At 42.9% G+C, this 18,649-nt stretch overlaps 1 protein-coding gene across 10 annotated transcripts in view; it reads right to left on the bottom strand.

Annotated features, from left to right (window-relative positions):
• The window catches only part of ABCC9 (ATP binding cassette subfamily C member 9), a 129,419-nt gene that overhangs the window by 78,206 nt on the left and 32,564 nt on the right, over window positions 1–18,649 (bottom strand). For all 10 annotated transcript variants that reach the window (XM_075121710.1, XM_048826528.2, XM_075121693.1 and 7 more), the window contains 2 exons: window positions 17,136–17,378; window positions 2,536–2,733 (listed from right to left, as the gene is read on the bottom strand). In XM_075121710.1, the coding sequence (XP_074977811.1) occupies window positions 2,536–2,733; window positions 17,136–17,378 (441 nt within the window). The remainder of the gene's footprint in view (window positions 1–2,535; window positions 2,734–17,135; window positions 17,379–18,649) is intronic.

The following is an 18,649-nucleotide window of genomic DNA, read 5'->3' on the forward strand; positions in this document are numbered from 1 at the left end:
GATGCATATAGATGTTTCATGATATTTTCAGAACTGCTTAAGCACATTTGGCACCAAAGTCCCATTGAAGTCAATGACAGTTAGGCACCTAACCTGCTTATACACTTTTGAGAATTCCATTAGGTGCCTATCTACATCTTTAGGAACCTAAATACCTTTGAAAAGTTAGCTCTTAATTTCTGTCTGCGCCTCAGCTCTCTACATGTACAATGGGGATAATAATACTGTCCTACCTCAAGGGGGGATGTGTAGATACACTAATTAATGTTTGTGAAGTTCTCAGATAAGAGGATGATGGGAGGGATAGGAATAAGAGCTTAATTAAAATTGGTAGAGAATTTAAAAGAGAAACAAAATGGCAAGGGCAACGGGGAGTAAGTTTATCAAAATCCATTAATTAAAAGTAACTGCGTTTTGAAAGCAGGCCAAGAGTCACCACGCCAATCTGACTTCTCTGGCAGAAGTTTCAAGTTCTCCATTTATTCTGAGTACCCATTAAATTCACAAACTTCAAAATATGTTTGCCCCAGCCAGCATTAATTAAAATGACAGAAAACGGAGACACTGAAAAGGAGCACAGAGAATGAAAACAGGGGTAAAGACCCTGTGGTTTCCCAAATTTAAGAGCTAAAGGTTATCACTTCCAAAGTGAAACACCCCGTTCTTTGATTGTGCAATAAAATCCGAATTTAAGGTTCTGAGGAAGAAAATGTACTTTGACTTTTGTCTCTGTGGCTCTGATCCAATGCATTAAAGTTCAGTGATGACGAAGAGCTTTATTTAGAAGCTCTTCCACTCTTGCAGTGACTGAATGACGGTCTGATGCAAAATGCAAAGTACCAGTCAAAAGCATCATCGTAATTATACAGCCAAGGAGCAAAGTGATGATAATCAAGGGGTATGTTTTAAAGGGAAAATATTATTCCATTACACCTCCATTTTGCCCATCCAAATTCTAAACACAGACTGTGCAAAGTGTGTGGAGATGTTTCCATATTACAAGCAAGATGTAGGAAGATTTCTTCCTTCAGTCTCTTCTACTACCAGTTAATAAGTAATTCTTTTCTTAAAGAAATCTGTCCTTACCTTTCACTAGTTTTCTGGTAGTTGCTATTTGACAGACAGTTGCTATATGATAGGAGATGTTCTACAGAATACATTCATACAGCACTCACAGTGACAACTGAAATTAGATGAGAGCTAGAAGGCAAATTAGACATTTGCCCTTCTATAGCTTTTCAACGGGTATAGTGAAGTACTTTGCACTGCCATAGTCTTCAATCCAAGGATCTCATAATATACACAACAATTAATGGATTATGCTTCAAGCTAATATGAGATTAATAAATACTATTATCCCCTTTTTACCTGTCGGGAAATTAAGGCACACAAGTGTTAAGAGACTGGTTTTTAAATCACCCACCACTGTGAGGGCAATCAGCACCTCTGAAAATCAGGCCCTAAATGGCTTGCCCAAAGTGACAGAGTGAGTCTGTGGCAAAGCCAGGCTTAGAACCCAAATTCAAAGCCCGTTAAACTGTCTGCTACAACATTCATGCAAAGCGGGCACACAAGAGGCACAAAGGCCCAGACAAAGTGAATTTGTTTTTAAAATGTGCTAGAATATTTGTGTGTAATTCTTTGCAATGTTTGGGTGTCTCTAGTAATCATCCTTATCTTACCCGCGCTTTCCTAAAATTATTGTATGAGGGCTTGATCTGGATGGGAGCTTGATAGCTACCGAGCTTGGTAAAGCCCTTATCATTTATTGAGATTCATGGAACAGTGTGGCACTGGATATGCACTAGCCCTTAACAGGAGTACTGGTTTACCAAGTCAATAGCTACTAAGTACCTCATTTCCACAGTCTGGACAATGACTCAACACCATTGCACCAGGCTCCATCGACCAATATACCTCCTTTTGAATGCTACACATTCGTGCAGAAAGGGTATGGACACTAGTGCCAGCTGACCATGCTGAGCTTTGAGTGCCCTTCACTAAACCATTTGGTTGCTTCCTGAACACCTGCTCTGCCTGTTTGCACACATCACTAGGTGCATCTCCCCTCTACAACATGTAAAGGTTTGTAGAATCAAGTCCTTCCACTCCCTTAACTTTCTGTCTCATGCAGAATTCCAGTCATGTGGTCTAACCCTGCAGGTATAGCAGGAATTTCCTCTCCTAGTCCCACAAGCATTTTATCTAATCTCTTCTTACAAGCCTCTAGTAGCTGCCCCTCAGCTACTTAACCAGGAGGTGGGACAGAGCCAGACATCAGCAGAGCAGTATAGGGAAGCTTGCATTGCCACTGCCTCTGCTGTGTTTATACTGTGACAACAGAGCACTTCAACTTCCAAGGCTGATAATCTAGCAGCCCCTTCAACAAACTCCCATTTCACTTGACAGAAATAATGAAAGAAACAAAATGGTAATAATGCGCCAATAAGAATGCATAGTCAGAAACACAGACAGCCTCACATATATCAAAAACTGATACCAAACCAATTCTTTTAATTCATGTTGCCAACTTACTTTTCCAGTTGTGTTTGTAGCATTTTGGCTAGTATTTTGGAAGCTCTGGACTATGCCAGAAATGCATAGTGGCCCAGCAAAACCCAACAGGTCAGCCAAGTAACGGAAGGTGCTGCTGAGAAGGATTGGCCGTCCAAAAGCCCTGTACATTGCTAACCATATAGAGGGAATCTGATTCGGCTGGTTTGCCACCTTTTTCTGGAAAACAAAGGAATCAATGCACCAAGAATTAGTCTCACTTGCAGTTAATGGCAGCTTCCATTTTATTGCTCTTACGCCTTGTTGGATGCCCAAGTGTTTCATGGAGGGGTTATAAATTAGATTAGGTAGAAAGACAAGATAGACAGTTTGATCGATTTTCAAATGATCTTCACAACAAACTCACCCCAAAACACATCCATCTTGCTTACTATGTTTTGTCCTCAAAGTCATAACACTATTTTGCTTCTATGAATAGTCAGATGTAGCCACAGACTGCTATTAATCATTGTCATTTGTAGAAGGCCTGATCCATCAAACCCTTGCTCATGATTTAATTGGGGATTGGTCCTGCTTTTGAGCAGGGGGTTAGACTAGATGACCTCCTGAGGTCCCTTCCAACCCTGATATTCTATGATTCTATGATTCTATGTGAGGTCAATAGTTCTTGAAAGAGTAGAGATTATTGACGTGAGTAAGGGGTTGCAGGATCAGACCCAGAAATACATGGGCAACCGTCCTCCAGTATATAATGCACTGAATTGTCCATCTCCTGATGTCTTCAACTCAAAACTGGATGCATTTCTAGAAAATGTTCTTTAGCCATACAGGGGGGAATGGGAACGTGGCTTCAACCGCCCATGATGCAGTTTTATGCCCCCTCCCTGATATCAATGGCAAACAACCCATGTTTTTTCATGTCTTTTTTTGAAAGCCTGGCTTAGCCTCACATACGCCAAGACCCTCAAAGCAGGGATCCTGCTCAGCTGTGTACTCTTGTTGGGGGCATTACAAACACCTCATGCCTTATCCTGCAGTATTTCCAGAGCCCAGACAGGAGCCACCACGTGGTATGTTGTGATGTCATTCAAGCAGCCCTGCTGCAAGCCATAGAATGAAACAATTCCCAGTTGCTGCTGGCAGTCGCGCAGCAGCTGAACATGGTGGAGTTCCATTTCTGATTCCAGGAAACAAGCACTCACGTGTGGGATCACATTGTTAGGCAGCTATGGGATGACAACCAGTGGCTGCAGAACTTTCGAATGTGGAAGACCATTTTCCAGGAAATTTGTGCAGAGCTTTCCCCAGCTCTGAAGTACAGCAACACTAAAAGGAGGCCTTCTCTGACAGTGGAGAAGTGAGTGGCAATCGCTTTGTGGAAGCTTGCAGTGCCAGACTACTACCAGTCAGTTGGGAATCAATTCGGAGTTGGCAAATCCACCGTGGGACGTGTTGTGATCCAAATGTGCAGGGCCATTAATCGACTTCTGCTTAAAAGGGTAGTGACTCTTGGCAATGTGCAGGACATAGTGGATGGTTGTGCCACGATGGGGTTCCCTAACTGCAGTGGGGCGATAGATGGCATGCATGTCCCAATCTTTGCACCAGACCACCTTGCCGAAGAGTACATAAATCAAAAGGGATAGTTTTCAATGGTGTTCCAAGTGTTGGTGGATCACAGGGGGTGTTTCACCAACATCAACATGGGATGGTCAGGAAAGGTGCAACCAGGGACTTTCTTTCCAGATTTCAAAATAACCACTGATGATGTTGAAATGCCAATAGTGATCCTGGAAGACCCAGCCTATCCCTTGCTCACATGGCTCATGAAGCTGTATACCAATGTGTCTTTGAAATGTGTCTTTGGACGTTTAAAAGGTCGCTGGCATAGTTTGCTTACTAGGTTAGACCTCAGTGAAAACAATATCCCCATTGTTACCACTGTCTGCTGTGTGCTCCATAATATCCCCTCGGCAAAGGAAGAGAAGTTTCTGCAGGGGTGGGATGTGGAGGTGGATAGGCTGGCAGCAAATTTTGAGAAGATAGATACTAAGGCAATAAGAAGAGCCCAGAGAGGAGCTCTGCATCACCGGGAGGCTTTGAAAACCTGTTTCAGTAATGAGTCACAGTAATGTGCGCTGCTTATCTGCATTGTGCCTTCCCATACCATCCCCTTCATTGCACCAGTTTCCCTGAACCTCTCCTTCCCCCCGTCCCCCAAACCCCTATTCTTGGAATAAACAAAGAATATTTCATTCTTGAAACGTTGACTTTTATTTCACAAACATAAAGAAACTGAAAGACCAGGAAAATAATTTAACCTTGGGCAAATGGTGTGATAAAATTGGGAGGAGAGAAACCAAGTCAGCTTGTCTGTGAAAGCACAGAAGTCTTGCTCATCAAAGGTCTTCAAATGGCAGCCTTTTGTTCTTAGTACCTGTCCCTGATGTTGAGTGGAAGGGATACTGCACCTTCCCCCCCCCCGCCACTGGAACGTTCAGGGGAGGGGGATTGGGAACAGGTTGATGTTTTCAGGCTGTTGTGCAGGGACTGCAGAGGCAGTCTAGCCTCAAGCTTTTATTCTTGAAGCTCAACCAGATGCCTCAACATGGCTGATTGGTCCTTCATAATCCGCAGCATCCCATCCTGCGTGGCACGCTCATACTTCTGGGATGCTCTCCAGCTCTCCACATCCATGCCCAATTTTTCAGACAATGAAATCCTCCAGGCTCTGAGCTCCATATCAGCTGTCCTGGAAGCTGTGGTCAGACGTTCAGCTGTGTGCATGTGTTCTCCCTGTGTGCTGCCCCAGCTCTGTGCAGACAGCTGGCACAGCAGACCTCGAGTGAACCGCCCAATGACCACAAGATCTGTTAAGGTACGAAGGTGCCAGGACAGGTTTATTGTCGATAAAGCACAGTACTAGCACCTGGCAGACTCTACGAGGATACTAAGACATGTATGCCCATGACAATGGACGCAGCTCAGTGAATGGCAGGACTTTCAGTTCCCCTTTGGCTGGACAAAGATACTTCCTTTGAGAAACATCTTTATACCCTGATACAAACAAGTTAGTATTGCCTCTGACATAGTTAGTTACCGCCCCCTGACGTGGCTAGTTATCACCTTGTACATGTTGGTTTGATCAAAACATCTCTATTATGTACTGTCATCCTGACCTTATCTTTTAGGAGGGGTCAGTGTATTCCTGTTATCCTCAGGGAATGTTTTTGTATCATCCTTGATCAGGATGTTCTGGTACCACTTGATATCGGGATGTGTTTGCGTGAGTACTCTGTAATTAGCACTCCTTAGGAATGTGTATTTCTGCAATATCATCCTGGTTCTTGCCAGATTCTGTGAGCAGGTCCTGCCTCAAACCAGGCCTCTCATTAAAGGGCTTATGTCTCAGGATCTCTTCCCGCTACAGAAGCCTTCATTATCTCATTGAACATGTCACCACGTGTTCTCTTTTTCCACCTTCTAATGTGCTGTAGCCTCTCCGCCGGTGTGGAGGATGTGCTGAAGGCCAAGCTTTCCACTGGGAGGCATGAAAAGTGCAAGGCAACCATTGTCAGTGCATACCCTGGATATCATGCAAGGTTGCTATTGAAAGAAACACTCCCCTTATTACACTCAAGTGCAAGCCAGAACATAATCAGAATCCCTAGCTATTTAATGAACCAGTTTGCTGCTCCAACTACGGTAAGTATGGCCCAGCAGCATGGGCGACAGGCCTTGTGCTGCAACTTGTGGGCAACCTGCGTCGGGAGCACAGATGGGCAGGTGGACATTGCCCTCTCCCCCTAGCAACACGGACATTGCTTTGAGATCAGGGACCAGAATTAAGCCTCTCAAATTTTGGTCTTTGTCCTTAGTGGCTCTGGGGGAGAGGGAGAATGGGGTTTGCAGCCATGAGAGAACACAGGAAGCCCACCCCCCTTCCCTTAATGCTGCTGGTAGCAGTCACCCTGGGCATGCAGATTCTGAGGTCAACACCAATCTCTGCCACCCAAACCACCAGCGTGCTAGGGAAACTGTGGCTGAGGGACCCGGAAATCACCACGGGTGGGGGAATCACATGCTCAGCATTTGTAGTGAAAACTTTCCCCGTTTCCCCTAGGTGACCCTAAGTGAAATCAATCTCCTGAAGGTAACAGATGTGGCATGGGAGCAGATGCTGCAAGTGTCTGGTACAGACCTGGTCTTTATGCTGCTGTGCTGTATACTGCAATGATGCCAGCAGAGTTAATACAGGAGTGGTGTGGGAAAGTGTCCTCCTGTGGTGGAAGAAATAAGGCAGCCCTCCCCAGAAACCTTCTGCAAAGGATTGCAAAGCACCTCCATGGAAGTTTCCTGGAGATCTCCATGGAGGATTCCCGGGCCATCCTTGTGCACCCTCTGCATAGCTGGAGTGGCCATTGGGAAGCAGATGCCCACTGAACTTCACATTTTCTTCATATTAAACATAAAATATAAGAGCATGTAACCCCTAAGTTTGATTGGAATTGCATACTCACCAGAGGTGCCTTCCCCGGCATCAGGCTCGGCCACCATGTTGTCCTGCAAACAGCTGGACTGCTCTGGGATTAAATATGGCTCCTGGCTCTTGAGGAGAATGGATCCCCCACTCTCCTGTCTCCCATTCTCCTCCTACTACTACTCTTCCTTGTCCAGAATGTCCTCCTTGTTGTTGCCTGAGGTGGCCTGGGACTCAGACTCCCGGGAGGTATCCATGCTGTGTTCGGGGGTAATGGTGGGATCGCTGATGAGAATTTCATGCAGCTCATTGTAGAAGTGGTATGTCTGTGATGACGTTTGCCTTCTTTGTCTTCTGATACACCTGCCCAAGTTCTTTCATTTTCACATGGCACGGCTGTGTGTCCCTGGTGTAGCCCTTCTCCCCCATGCCCTGCATGATCTTTTCGTAGATGTCTATGTTTCTTCTGCTGGATCAGAGCTGTGCTTCCGCAGACTCTTCTCCCCACAGACCAATAAGATGTACCACTTCCTGTGTACTCCCAGCTGGAGCGCGTTTGGGGTGTTGAGTCGCCATGATCAGCTGGGCTGGTGAGCTCTCCATGCTGACCAAACAGGAAGGGGGAATTAAAAAGTTCCCGAGGCTTTAACAGGGGAGGGTCTGTTTCCTGTGTACCTGGCCGCTGTGCAGCAAAGTTGAAAACAATCTCCAGAGCAGTCACAGAGGAGCATTGTGGGATGCCTCCATGCAAGTCTGTCAACTTACACAACCCTGCATCTACACTGCCTCTCTGTCAACCCATCAACATTGAATTAAGCACTACGCCTCTTGCTGAGATGTAGTAATTAAATCGATGTTACAGGTGAATTAGGTCTGTGGAAGGGATCTGGTAGTGTAGACACATACATTATTAGGTCGCCGTAAGGCAGCTTCTCTCCACCTAAGTTTGTAGTGTAAACTGGACCCAAATGTTGTAAAAAAAAAATCTGGCCCTAGGAGGTTTGGAAGTTCACAGAATGCTGTCTAAGGGTGAAACTCTCCCCTGTGCAGAGGGATAGCACAAGGACTATGCACCATTTGAGTCCCAATTAAGGGCTCAAAATAGGTCTTCATGATGCATAGATCGTGGGCTGGACTACTTTACTGGAGCTAATTTCACCCTATCATAAGAAGTGGTCCATAATGTAAAAAACGTGTTGAATGTATTCCATATCAGGAGGCAAGCATCGCTGCTGTCTTTTAGCAATAGTACCACCTAATATTCTGTACATTAAATTATTCATTAAAAACCGAACATTGTTTTTGTTGGAACACATCATTTATTGCTCAAAGAGGGGTGGGATCTGAGTTACTACAGAAAATTCTTTCCTGGGTATCTGGCTGGTGAATCTTGCCCATATGCTCAGGGTTTAGCTGATCGCCATATTTGGGGTCGGGAAGGAATTTTCCTCCAGGCCCTGGAGGTTTTTCGCCTTCCTCTGTGGCATGGGGCACGGGTCACTTGCTGGAGGATTCTCTGCTCCTTGAAGTCTTTAAACCACGATTTGAGGACTTCAATAGCTCAGACATAGGTGGGAGATTTTTTGCAGGAGTGGGTGGGTGGGATTTTGTGGCCTGCGTTGTGCAGGGGGTCAGATTGGATGATCGTGGTGGTCCCTGCTGACCTTAGTACCTATGAATCTATGAATAAGTGTAGAATGGCAATTTTGTACATTTTAGTAATTTTGTAAAGAATTCAATTTTTTTAGCATACTAGTTGCTATTGCCAGTATTACTACAAAATTCACATCACTGCCATCACTACTTGAAATTCGTTCATTTGTACTAGGGCTCAACCCACGATACTAAATCAATTTAATATTCCAATTAAAAGTGACCAATTGTCTTCCTTTGTTTGTCCAGTCTAAGCATTTTAAAGTGATTTAAAAAGACAAAGAGAACTCTTCTCAGACTTATTTCTTTCTCTATTTTATCAGCTTGAAAATTGGGTATCACCTAAGGTAAAGCAGGCATCATTCATGCCTTCAATTTGGTTTATAGAAAAATATTCAGAATTAGGTTAATAATTTACACTATTATTACAGTGTTCTATTAAGTCAGGGGTTCTGATCTGAAATTTACTAGCCGAACAAAAAGTCATGGAATTTTTATGTAATTATGATGTCCAAAGTATTGAAGCTCTGTGCTGTTTGGAGCCTAGCTACCTGAGAAACTTCCTCCCTTCTCTATTGTCTGCTACAACAGCTGAGGTCCATAGTGGCACTTAAGCAAACAGTTCCTGAATTCAAACGTCTGAGAGATGCTTGAAGGGCCCTTGACTCTAAAATTTCCTTTCCCAGTTGGTCCATCAGAGTAAGAGTCTGTCGACACTCACGGTATGTTATAAAGCAATGGTTTTCAATCTGTATTCCGTGGACTATGTCTAACGGGTCAGTGAAATTTTGTCGTTACCATAGAACAGTGGTTTTCAATCTGTGTGATCTGTGGATCCCTGGGGGTCCACAGACTAAGTCTAAGATTTCCAAAGTGGTCCGCACCCCCTTCAAAAAGTTTTAGGGGTCCGCAAATGAAAAATGGTTGAAAACCTCTGTTATAAAGGCCTCTGGCTGAGGGAATGATGCTACCTTAATCCCTATGTCTTCATTATGAACTGAATGATACACAAGGCATGCATAGCTTGAAAAAATGGACAACGTGCAAAAGAGAACAACAGCAAAATTTTGTCAAGATATGTGACAATGAGTTCCCACATAGAAGATCTCAGATCAAAAAGGTGGCTTTGAGATTTTGGCTGCATTTCAACATTATGGACTAGGCTATTCTTGATCTGTAGTGAAATCCCCACTGACATCAATGGGAGTTGGAGGACTCATCAAAGGGAATATAGGGCCCTAAAGACATAACCGATGCATGATGTGTGTCATGGCTTGTCTTACAGTATCCAGGGTTAGAATTTGGTGTGGAATACTTTATCTTTTAAACACATTTTAAACACAGCTATAAGATAATGTATTTGAGTTTAAATATCATGCTAGCCAGAAAGATAACAAAAGATATACCAGTGTGAGTGTCTTTACTAGAGCTGGTTGAAAAATTTCGGAAAAAAAATTCTATCAGAAAATATTTATTCATCTGAATCTAAATGTTCCACTGAAACATGTCAATTATGACAACATTTCATTGTGGAAAAACAACAACAATATGAAGTGTTTTGATTAAGTGGATCTTATCAGAACAGAACATTCTAATTTTTCATTTTGAAACAACTTTTCATTTTCACATTTATTTTATACAAATTACTGAACTAATTCCCAATTACAATATCAATTACAAATGGCCAGCTACAATATCCATTACCAAAGAGCAAACCAATTACCCTTGGAATGCCAATCACCAATGACCAATTATTACATTACTTTATTATTTTATTTTATTTTATAATTTTTTATAATTATATTAAACTCAGTTTTATATAATATAATATACTACAAATTTAACCTATAAATAAAACAACACATAAAAAATAAAAATAATATAAAATAAAATAAAACAGTCAAAATTGAAACTAAACATTTCAGTTGATCTGAAGCAAAAAAACCTGGAAATTTCATTTAATGGAAGATTTCAAAATTTTATCTTTGTTCTAATTCAGAAGAATTCTTTTTCCCAAAATGTCAGAATTTTTCCTGGAATGGAAATTCTGAATTTCAACAAGTTCTAGTTTATATCATCTATGTCTATCTTCTAATATAACTTCATAGTTCTTCATGAAATAATAATAATAATAATAATATCCAATCTCTTTTAATCAGTGGAACAAAGCACTTTACAAAGCAGAATACCACTATTCCCATTTTGCTAGAGGGAATCACACAAATATTTTTACACATTCTTATAGTGGATTAAAAAAATTAATTCTTCCCATTTGTGCATCATCCAAGCTGAAGAATTAAGTCTGCAAATAGGGTGATGGGCAAGTTAGTTTCTGCCACCTCACAATCTTTATGAACTCAGACAACTGCTGCATATTCAAATGGGATGCAGCCAGAGCCACAGCTTTGTGTTCTGTTAGCTTTTTTAGTAACATATCATCCAGTAACTTCAGTTTGGAAGTTTTACAATCAGGAAATTCAAAATAATACCATGTGATTTAGGTGCCCAACTACACAACTCAAATATGGAATTATGAATAGTGAGTACTCATAGTAACTGACCCATAGCTTGAAATATGTTTGCATAAACTATTTATTAAATATTCTTGAACAGTTAACAAGTACATAAAAAATGAAATCTGTTCAAGGCTAATTTGTGGACACAAAAAGGGCCTACATTTGTGAACTTAAATTCTTCACTGAGAAAAGCTACCCTAGTCCTTAATTAGGCAAAATTCCCGATTACAGGACTCAGTGACAATTTTGCCTGAGTAAAAAATTGAGTAAGGACTTCAAGAATTGGCCCACTGATCTCAAAGGGAATAAGAAAACACTCCAAGTGAAGTTCACAGTCCTGATCCATCACTGTGTCACTGCAATTTTACACTGGCATAATTCTACTGAGTTCAGAGTAAAACAGGAAAAAGTAACCGTCAGTCAGGCCCCACAAGTCCATATTCCTGTAGTGCTTGAGATATGTGTGATAAGGCCAGAGTTTTTCAGGAAATGGACATTTAAAATTCAACCTGCATCAGCTCTCTAGTTTTATCCTTGGAAAAAGTAACTCACTGCTGGTTTTAATTCCTGTCTTGAACAAAAAGAATAGAAATAAAGATTCATGTAACTGGCTGTTTCAAATACACTTTACAACAAGGAACACTACTAGCCTTATGTTCGGTATCTTTCACCAAAGTGTGATAAAATGCTTCAGGAAGGAACAGACTCCTTCATTCTGCATGGGTTTGGAATGCACTGAAGCTCAGCTATATCCAGTTTTAGTAAAAAGAAAAGGAGTACTTGTGGCACCTTAGAGACTAACAAATTTATTTGAGTATAAGCTTTCGTGAGCTACAGCTCATTTCATCGGATGCATTCAGTGGAAAATACAGTGGGGAGATTTATGTACACAGAGAACATGAAACAATGGGTATTACCGAGAGTGATCACTTAAGGTGAGCTATTACCAGCAGGAGAGCGGGAAAAAAAAAATCTTTTGTCGTGATAATCAAGGTGGGCCATTTCCAGCAGTTGACAAGAACGTCTGAGGAAGAGTGGAGATGTTTTAGTTGCGCTACATTGATGACATCTTCATCATCTGGACCCATGGAAAAGAAGCCCTTGAGGAATTTCACCATGATTTCAACAATTTCCATCCTACCGTCAACCTCAGCCTAGACCAGTCCACACAAGAGATCCACTTCCTGGACACTACGGTGCTAATAAGCGATGGTCACATAAATACCACCCTATACCAGAAACCTACTGACCGCTATTCCTACCTACATGCCTCCAGCTTTCATCCAGACCACACCACACGATCCATTGTCTACAGCCAAGCTCTATGATACAACCACATTTGCTCCAACCCCTCAGACAGAGACAAACACCTATAAGATCTCTATCAAGCATTCTTACAACTACAATACCCACCTGCTGAAGTGAAGAAACAGACTGACAGAGCCAGAAGAGTATCCAGAAGTCACCTACTACAGGACAAACCCAACAAAGAAAATAACAGAACTCCACTAGCCATCACCTTCAGCCCCCAACTAAAACCTCTCCAACGCATCATCAAGGATCTACAACCTATCCTGAAGGACGGCCCATCACTCTCACAGATCTTGGGAGACAGGCCAGTCCTTGCCTAGCGACAGCCCCCCAACCTGAAGCAAATACTCACCAGCAACCACACACCACACAATAAAAACACTAACCCAGGAACCTATCCTTGCAACAAAGCCTGTTGCCCACATATCTATTCAGGGGACACCATCACAGGGTCTAATCACATCAGCCACACTATCAGAGGCTCGTTTACCTGCACATCTACCAATGTGATGTATGCCATCATGTGCCAGCCCCTCTGCCATGTACATTGGCCAGACTGGACAGTCTCTTCGTAAAAGAATAAACGGACACAAATCAGACGTCAAGAATTATAACGTTCAAAAACCAGTCGAAGAACACTTCAATCTCTTTGGTCACTCGATTACAGACCTAAAAGTTGCAATTCTTCAACAAAAAAACTTCAAAAACAGACTCCAACGAGAGACGGCTGAATTGGAATTAATTTGCAAACTGGATACAATTAATTTAGGCTTGAATAAAGACTGGGAGTGGATGTGTCATTACACAAAGTAAAACTATTTCCCCATGTTTATTCTCCCCCTCCCCCCACTGTTCCTCAGACATTCTTGTCAACTGCTGGAAATGGCCCATCTTGATTATCACTACAAAAGGTTCCCCCCTCCCCCCGCTCTCCTGCTGGTAATAGCTCACCTTAAGTGATCACTCTCGGTACAGTGTGAATGGTAACACCCATTGTTTCATGTTCTCTGTGCATATAAATCTCCCCACTGTATTTTCCACTGAATGCATCCGATGAAGTGAGCTGTAGCTCACAAAAGCTTATGCTCAAATAAATTGGTTAGTCTCTAAGGTGCCACAAGTACTCCTTTTCTTTTTGCGAATACAGACTAACACGGCTGCTACTCTGAAACCAGTTTTAGTAAGGGGCAGCTCAACGTAATCCAATAGATCTCAGGAGCTCTTCTCACCTGGGAAAGATTAATAGCCAATTTCATCCAGTAAAGTATATAATGGCAGCATAAACAATGACATAACATATTTTTTTTTAGATCACAGGTCATGGCACATTTTAACCTGAAGAATTTTCCTAAATCTGCTGCTGTTTTCTAAACCAAGTCTGCACAGAAGCAAAACATTTCCTTTGTGGAAGTGAAACTGCACTAAGCACCACTGGATCATCGTAAGCCATTTCTCAGATTATATCCATCTGGTTTACTTTAATGTTATCTATGGAGTATCAGTTTGTTTTAGGGTGTAGAAGCACCAGTCACAGCCTGGTTTGGAAACGCAGCATGACTGTGGTTGAATCTAAGGCAGTATATAGACTTTAAACAAATTCTGAAACCAAGAGGAGGAAAAGCTAAGTGAAGCAGGTCAAATTTTTAAAATCAAGCTCATTTAATTGTATGCATATATTTGTGCATACTTAATTTATGAATACAGATATTCAATGTGTGCCATGAATCTGATGCTTGTGCAGATCACCAATAAGGCATCTAACTGGCTACATGGCATCCAAATACCTATTTGTGAACACATATCAAGTATCTGCATACATTAGTCCGGCACCCTATGACTGGGTGTAAATTCCACACAGGCACCAGAAGGGTTAAGGGAACCCAAGAGTAACCTCACTGATTGCACCTGGGGAAGGCAGGATATCGACTTAAAAGAGGAGAGAGCAGGTCAGTTGGGGAACAGACTAGGGGATAGGATGCAATGAGTTCTCTCTCTGGAAAGGGGCCTGACAGACAGGGCCAGATTAACTCTCCTCTGGGCCCGGGGCTATTAGATTTTGTGGGGCCCCTGTACACAAGTCTTTTTCCTGGGAAGGAGTTTGGTGCAGGAGGGGTCTGGGACAGGGAATTGGGATGCAGGAAGGGTTGTGGAGTCTGGGAGGGAGTTTGGTGCAGGAGGGAGCTGGGGCAGGGGTTTGGGGTGCAGAAAGGGGTGTGGGGTCTGGGAGGGAGTTTGGTACAGGAAGGGGCTCCGGGCTGGTGCAGGGTGTTGGGGTGCAGGAGAGGGTAAGGGGTGTGGGCTCTGGGGGGGAGTTTGGATGTAGGCTGGGGTTCTGACCTGGGGCAGGGGGTTGGGGTGCAGGGGGGAGTGCGGGGTCTGGGAGGGAGTTTGGGTACAGGATGGGGTTCTGAACTGGGGCAGGGGGTTGGGGTGAGGGAGGAGGTGCGAAGTGCAGGCTCCGGCCACGAGGCACTTACCAGAGGTGGCTCCCAGCCGGCAGCACAGCTGGGCTCAGGCAGGCTGCCTGCCTGCCATAGCCCCACGCCACTCCCGGAAGTGGCTAGCTGCTGGCACGTCTCTGCATGCCCCTCAAGGGAAGAGGGGCAGCATGTCTCCATGCGCTGCTCACCCCCGCAAGTGCCAACCCCACAGCTCCCATTGGACGGTTCCTGGCCAATGGTATCTGCAGGGATGGTGCTGGGGGTGGGGGCAGAGCACGGAGTCGCCTCCCGCTCCCCCCGCCAGGGGCCGTAGAGACGTGCCAGCATCCAGACGTTTCTGGGAGTGGTGAGGGATCAGGGCAGGTAGCCTGAGTATCCTGGAGATCGCTGCCTATGATATATTTTTGCGGGGCCCCCCTTGAGCCAGGGCCTCGGGGTGCAGACCCTAAAGCCCCTGCCTTAATTTGGCCCTACTGATAGAAGGCTGCAGGGGGAGAGAAGCAGCCAGTCTGCTCCTCGGGTGAGCCTGAAGACTGAGGGAAGATCAGAAGTCGCTGAGGAATAAAGGCCTACCTGAAACCCTAGGAAGGTGGACAACTGTGCCAGACTGAGTCAGTGGGGTGGAGTGAGGCACAGGAGCCTGTGGACAGTTGCAAAAGTATCTCAGTAAAGCACAGGCTCATCTGTGAGGGAGACGGTGGCCAGCTGAACCCAATGGGGTCTGAAGAGTTAGTGGCGTTTATGTTAATGTTGCACTAGTTCAAGGATACTGGCCCCAGAAGCAGTCATACTCTTGAAGGTGATTTGCCCGGATTGTCAGGCCACTTTTAAGGCCAGATTTGGCCAAAGAACACAAGAGGCAAACTGAGGTACTGCAGTGTCACAGCCAGACATTATAGGGCCCACGGAAGCCACAACTCTTCTAGACAGACAAATGTATGTGCACAATTGTGCCTATTATAGAGTCTGGCACTAAATGACAACTTTCTCAGCTGGTACAAATGGGCAGCATTCATTGATGCAGTGCAGTTCTATCCATTTGCACAAGCAGAGAATTCGGCTCTCTGGCTCATTATAAACCAGATACGGTATGCGGATTACTAAAGAAAAGCAGTCTCAAATATATTAAACACAAGCTATTGTACTAAATAAGGACCGTGGGGAAAATATCCATATTTTCTTAAGGCAATTTCTACTACAGGGAAGAGCACTGTTCTGCTGCTGCTATCCAACTCGTTCATGCATTTCCATTCTAAACTGCTGCACGGCATGCAAACCAGTTTACACTGTGTGTTTAGGAAAGTGATTAACACTGATCAACACATGATTTCTATGGACCAAATTTTCCAAGGTGGCTCTTAATGTGTGTTCTCCCATTTGTATATGTGCACGTGTGCACCTGTGTGTACAAACTGGTGAGACTCACAATCACCTTTTCTGCACATGGAAATACCCATCTGCGGGCAGAAATGACTAGGTATTGGAGCAAGCAGAAGGGTGCATGTGCAACTTGGACTGAGCAAGGTTAGGGGCTGCTTTGGGAGTGCTGCTCTCAGGCCACGCTAGGGCAAAGAGTTTCTGTCCAAAACATCCCCTGTCCTTTCCTCTCAGTGCATTTCTGAATGGAAAAGCCAGAATTTAGCCCAAAGTTTCTGAAATCAGTTTATATAACATACATATACTTTAGTAGGTAAAGAATCCACTAATTATGCTCATATCTATGGAAAGGTTAATACATAGTCCTACCTCAGTGCAGGAGACTGGACTAGATGACCTATCGAGGCCCCTTCCAGTCCAAAATACTATGATGCTATGAAAGGGACAGTAACTATTTCACAGTGCACAGTAATAGTCTACAAAAGTTCAGAAGACGTGAAGAAGAGTGTTTCCCGTTGAAACTGGAGAGGATGTTTGTTAATTTAAAACACTGTCATGAGCCCTTAAGACTTAAAGAAAGCTTTGACTTCTAAAATGAAAACTAGCAAGTAATTTGTGCATTAGGGCTTCAGTTCCCAAAGCTTTCAATCTGGCAACTATCCCGAGCCAAGAATTCACTTTAAAAGAAAACAGTACTTTGGACTGAAACATTATGAGCCAAGTTTCACCTTGGAACAAATTCTTTTAAGTCATAAATTCCTAAAAACAGGGTTTCCTTGTAGAAGTGAAGATACCACATTAACAGTATAAAGTTTGTACAGTACCATGGATATCATTGCTTACCTTTTGCTCTTCATATGCTTCTTTCAGACAAACATAGTTAGTAAGTGCTCGCATTGCTATTGGCAGCTTGCCAATTGCCTTCAGGTCAATCGGTTTCTTGTGAGCTGATATAATAAGTGTATTCATCCACCAGTAAGTTGCCTTTGAGAGCAAATTGACAAATGGCTGAAGAAATCTCACACCCAGATCCTGCAGGTCTTCAGGAGGCTTTACTTTCTGAGGGTTCATGAAGAATACATACCTCTGCAGAGGAAAAAACATAATATGTTCAGCAATTATCTTCTTTCACAGAATTTTTTGTTAAAGTAATAATATATTGTGTAAATTACAGGGCTGTTGCTTAATCACAGTTAACTCATGCGATTAACTTAAAGTTATTAATCGCGATTAAAAAAATGAATTGCAATTAATTGCAGTTTTAATTGCACTGTTAAACAGTAGAATACCAACTGATATTTGTTAAATTTTTGGATGTTTTTCCAAATTTTCATATATATTGTATTCTGTGTTGTAATTGAAATCAAAGTGTACATTATTTTTGATTATCATTTTTACAGTGCAAATATTTGTAAACAAAAGAAATAGTATTTTTCAATTCACATCATTCAAGTACTGTAGTGCAATCTCTTTGTTGTGAAAGTGAAATTTACAAATGTAGATTTGTTTTGTTACATAACTGCACTCAAAAACAAAACAATGTAAAACTTCAGAGTCTACAATCCTACTTTTTGTTCAACCAATCAGGAAGACAAACAAGTTTATTTACATTTACTGGAGATAATGCTACCCTCTTTTTATTTACAATGTCACCAGAAGTGAGAACAGGCATTTGCATGGCTCTTTTGTAGCTGGCAATGCAAGGTATTTACGTGCCAGATATGCTATGCCCCTATGCTATGCTATGTGACCAGTTATTGTATGCCCCTTCATGCTTCAGCCACCATTCCAGAGGACATGCTTCCATGCTGATGATGCTTGTTAAAAAAATAATGTGTTAATTAAATTTGTGACTGAACTCCTTGGAGGACAATTGTATGTCCCCTGCTCTGTTTTACCTGCATTTTGCCATATATTTATTGTTATAGCACTCTCGAATGATGACCAGCACATGTTGCTCATTTTAAGAACACTTTCACTGCAGATTTCAAAGAACGCAAAGAAGGTACCAATGTGAGATTTCTAAAGATAGCTACAGCACTTGACCCAGGGTTTAAGACTCTGAAGTGCGTTCCAAAATCTGAGAGGCACTAGGTGTGGAGCATGCTTTCAGAAGTCTTAAAAGAGCAACACTCCAATGCGGAAACTACAGAACCCAAACCACCAAAAAAGAAAATCAACCTTCTTCTGGTGGCATCTGACTCAGATAATGAAAATGAACATGCATCAGTCCATACTGTTTTGGATTGTTATCAGTCAGAATGCATCATCAGTATGGACACCTGTCCCCTAGAATGGTGGTTGAAGCATGAAGGGACATCTGAATCTTTAGTGTACCTGGCACGTAAATATCTTGC

This window comes from Caretta caretta, chromosome 1 (genome assembly GCF_965140235.1).
Source record: "Caretta caretta isolate rCarCar2 chromosome 1, rCarCar1.hap1, whole genome shotgun sequence".
NCBI lineage: Eukaryota > Metazoa > Chordata > Testudines > Cheloniidae > Caretta > Caretta caretta.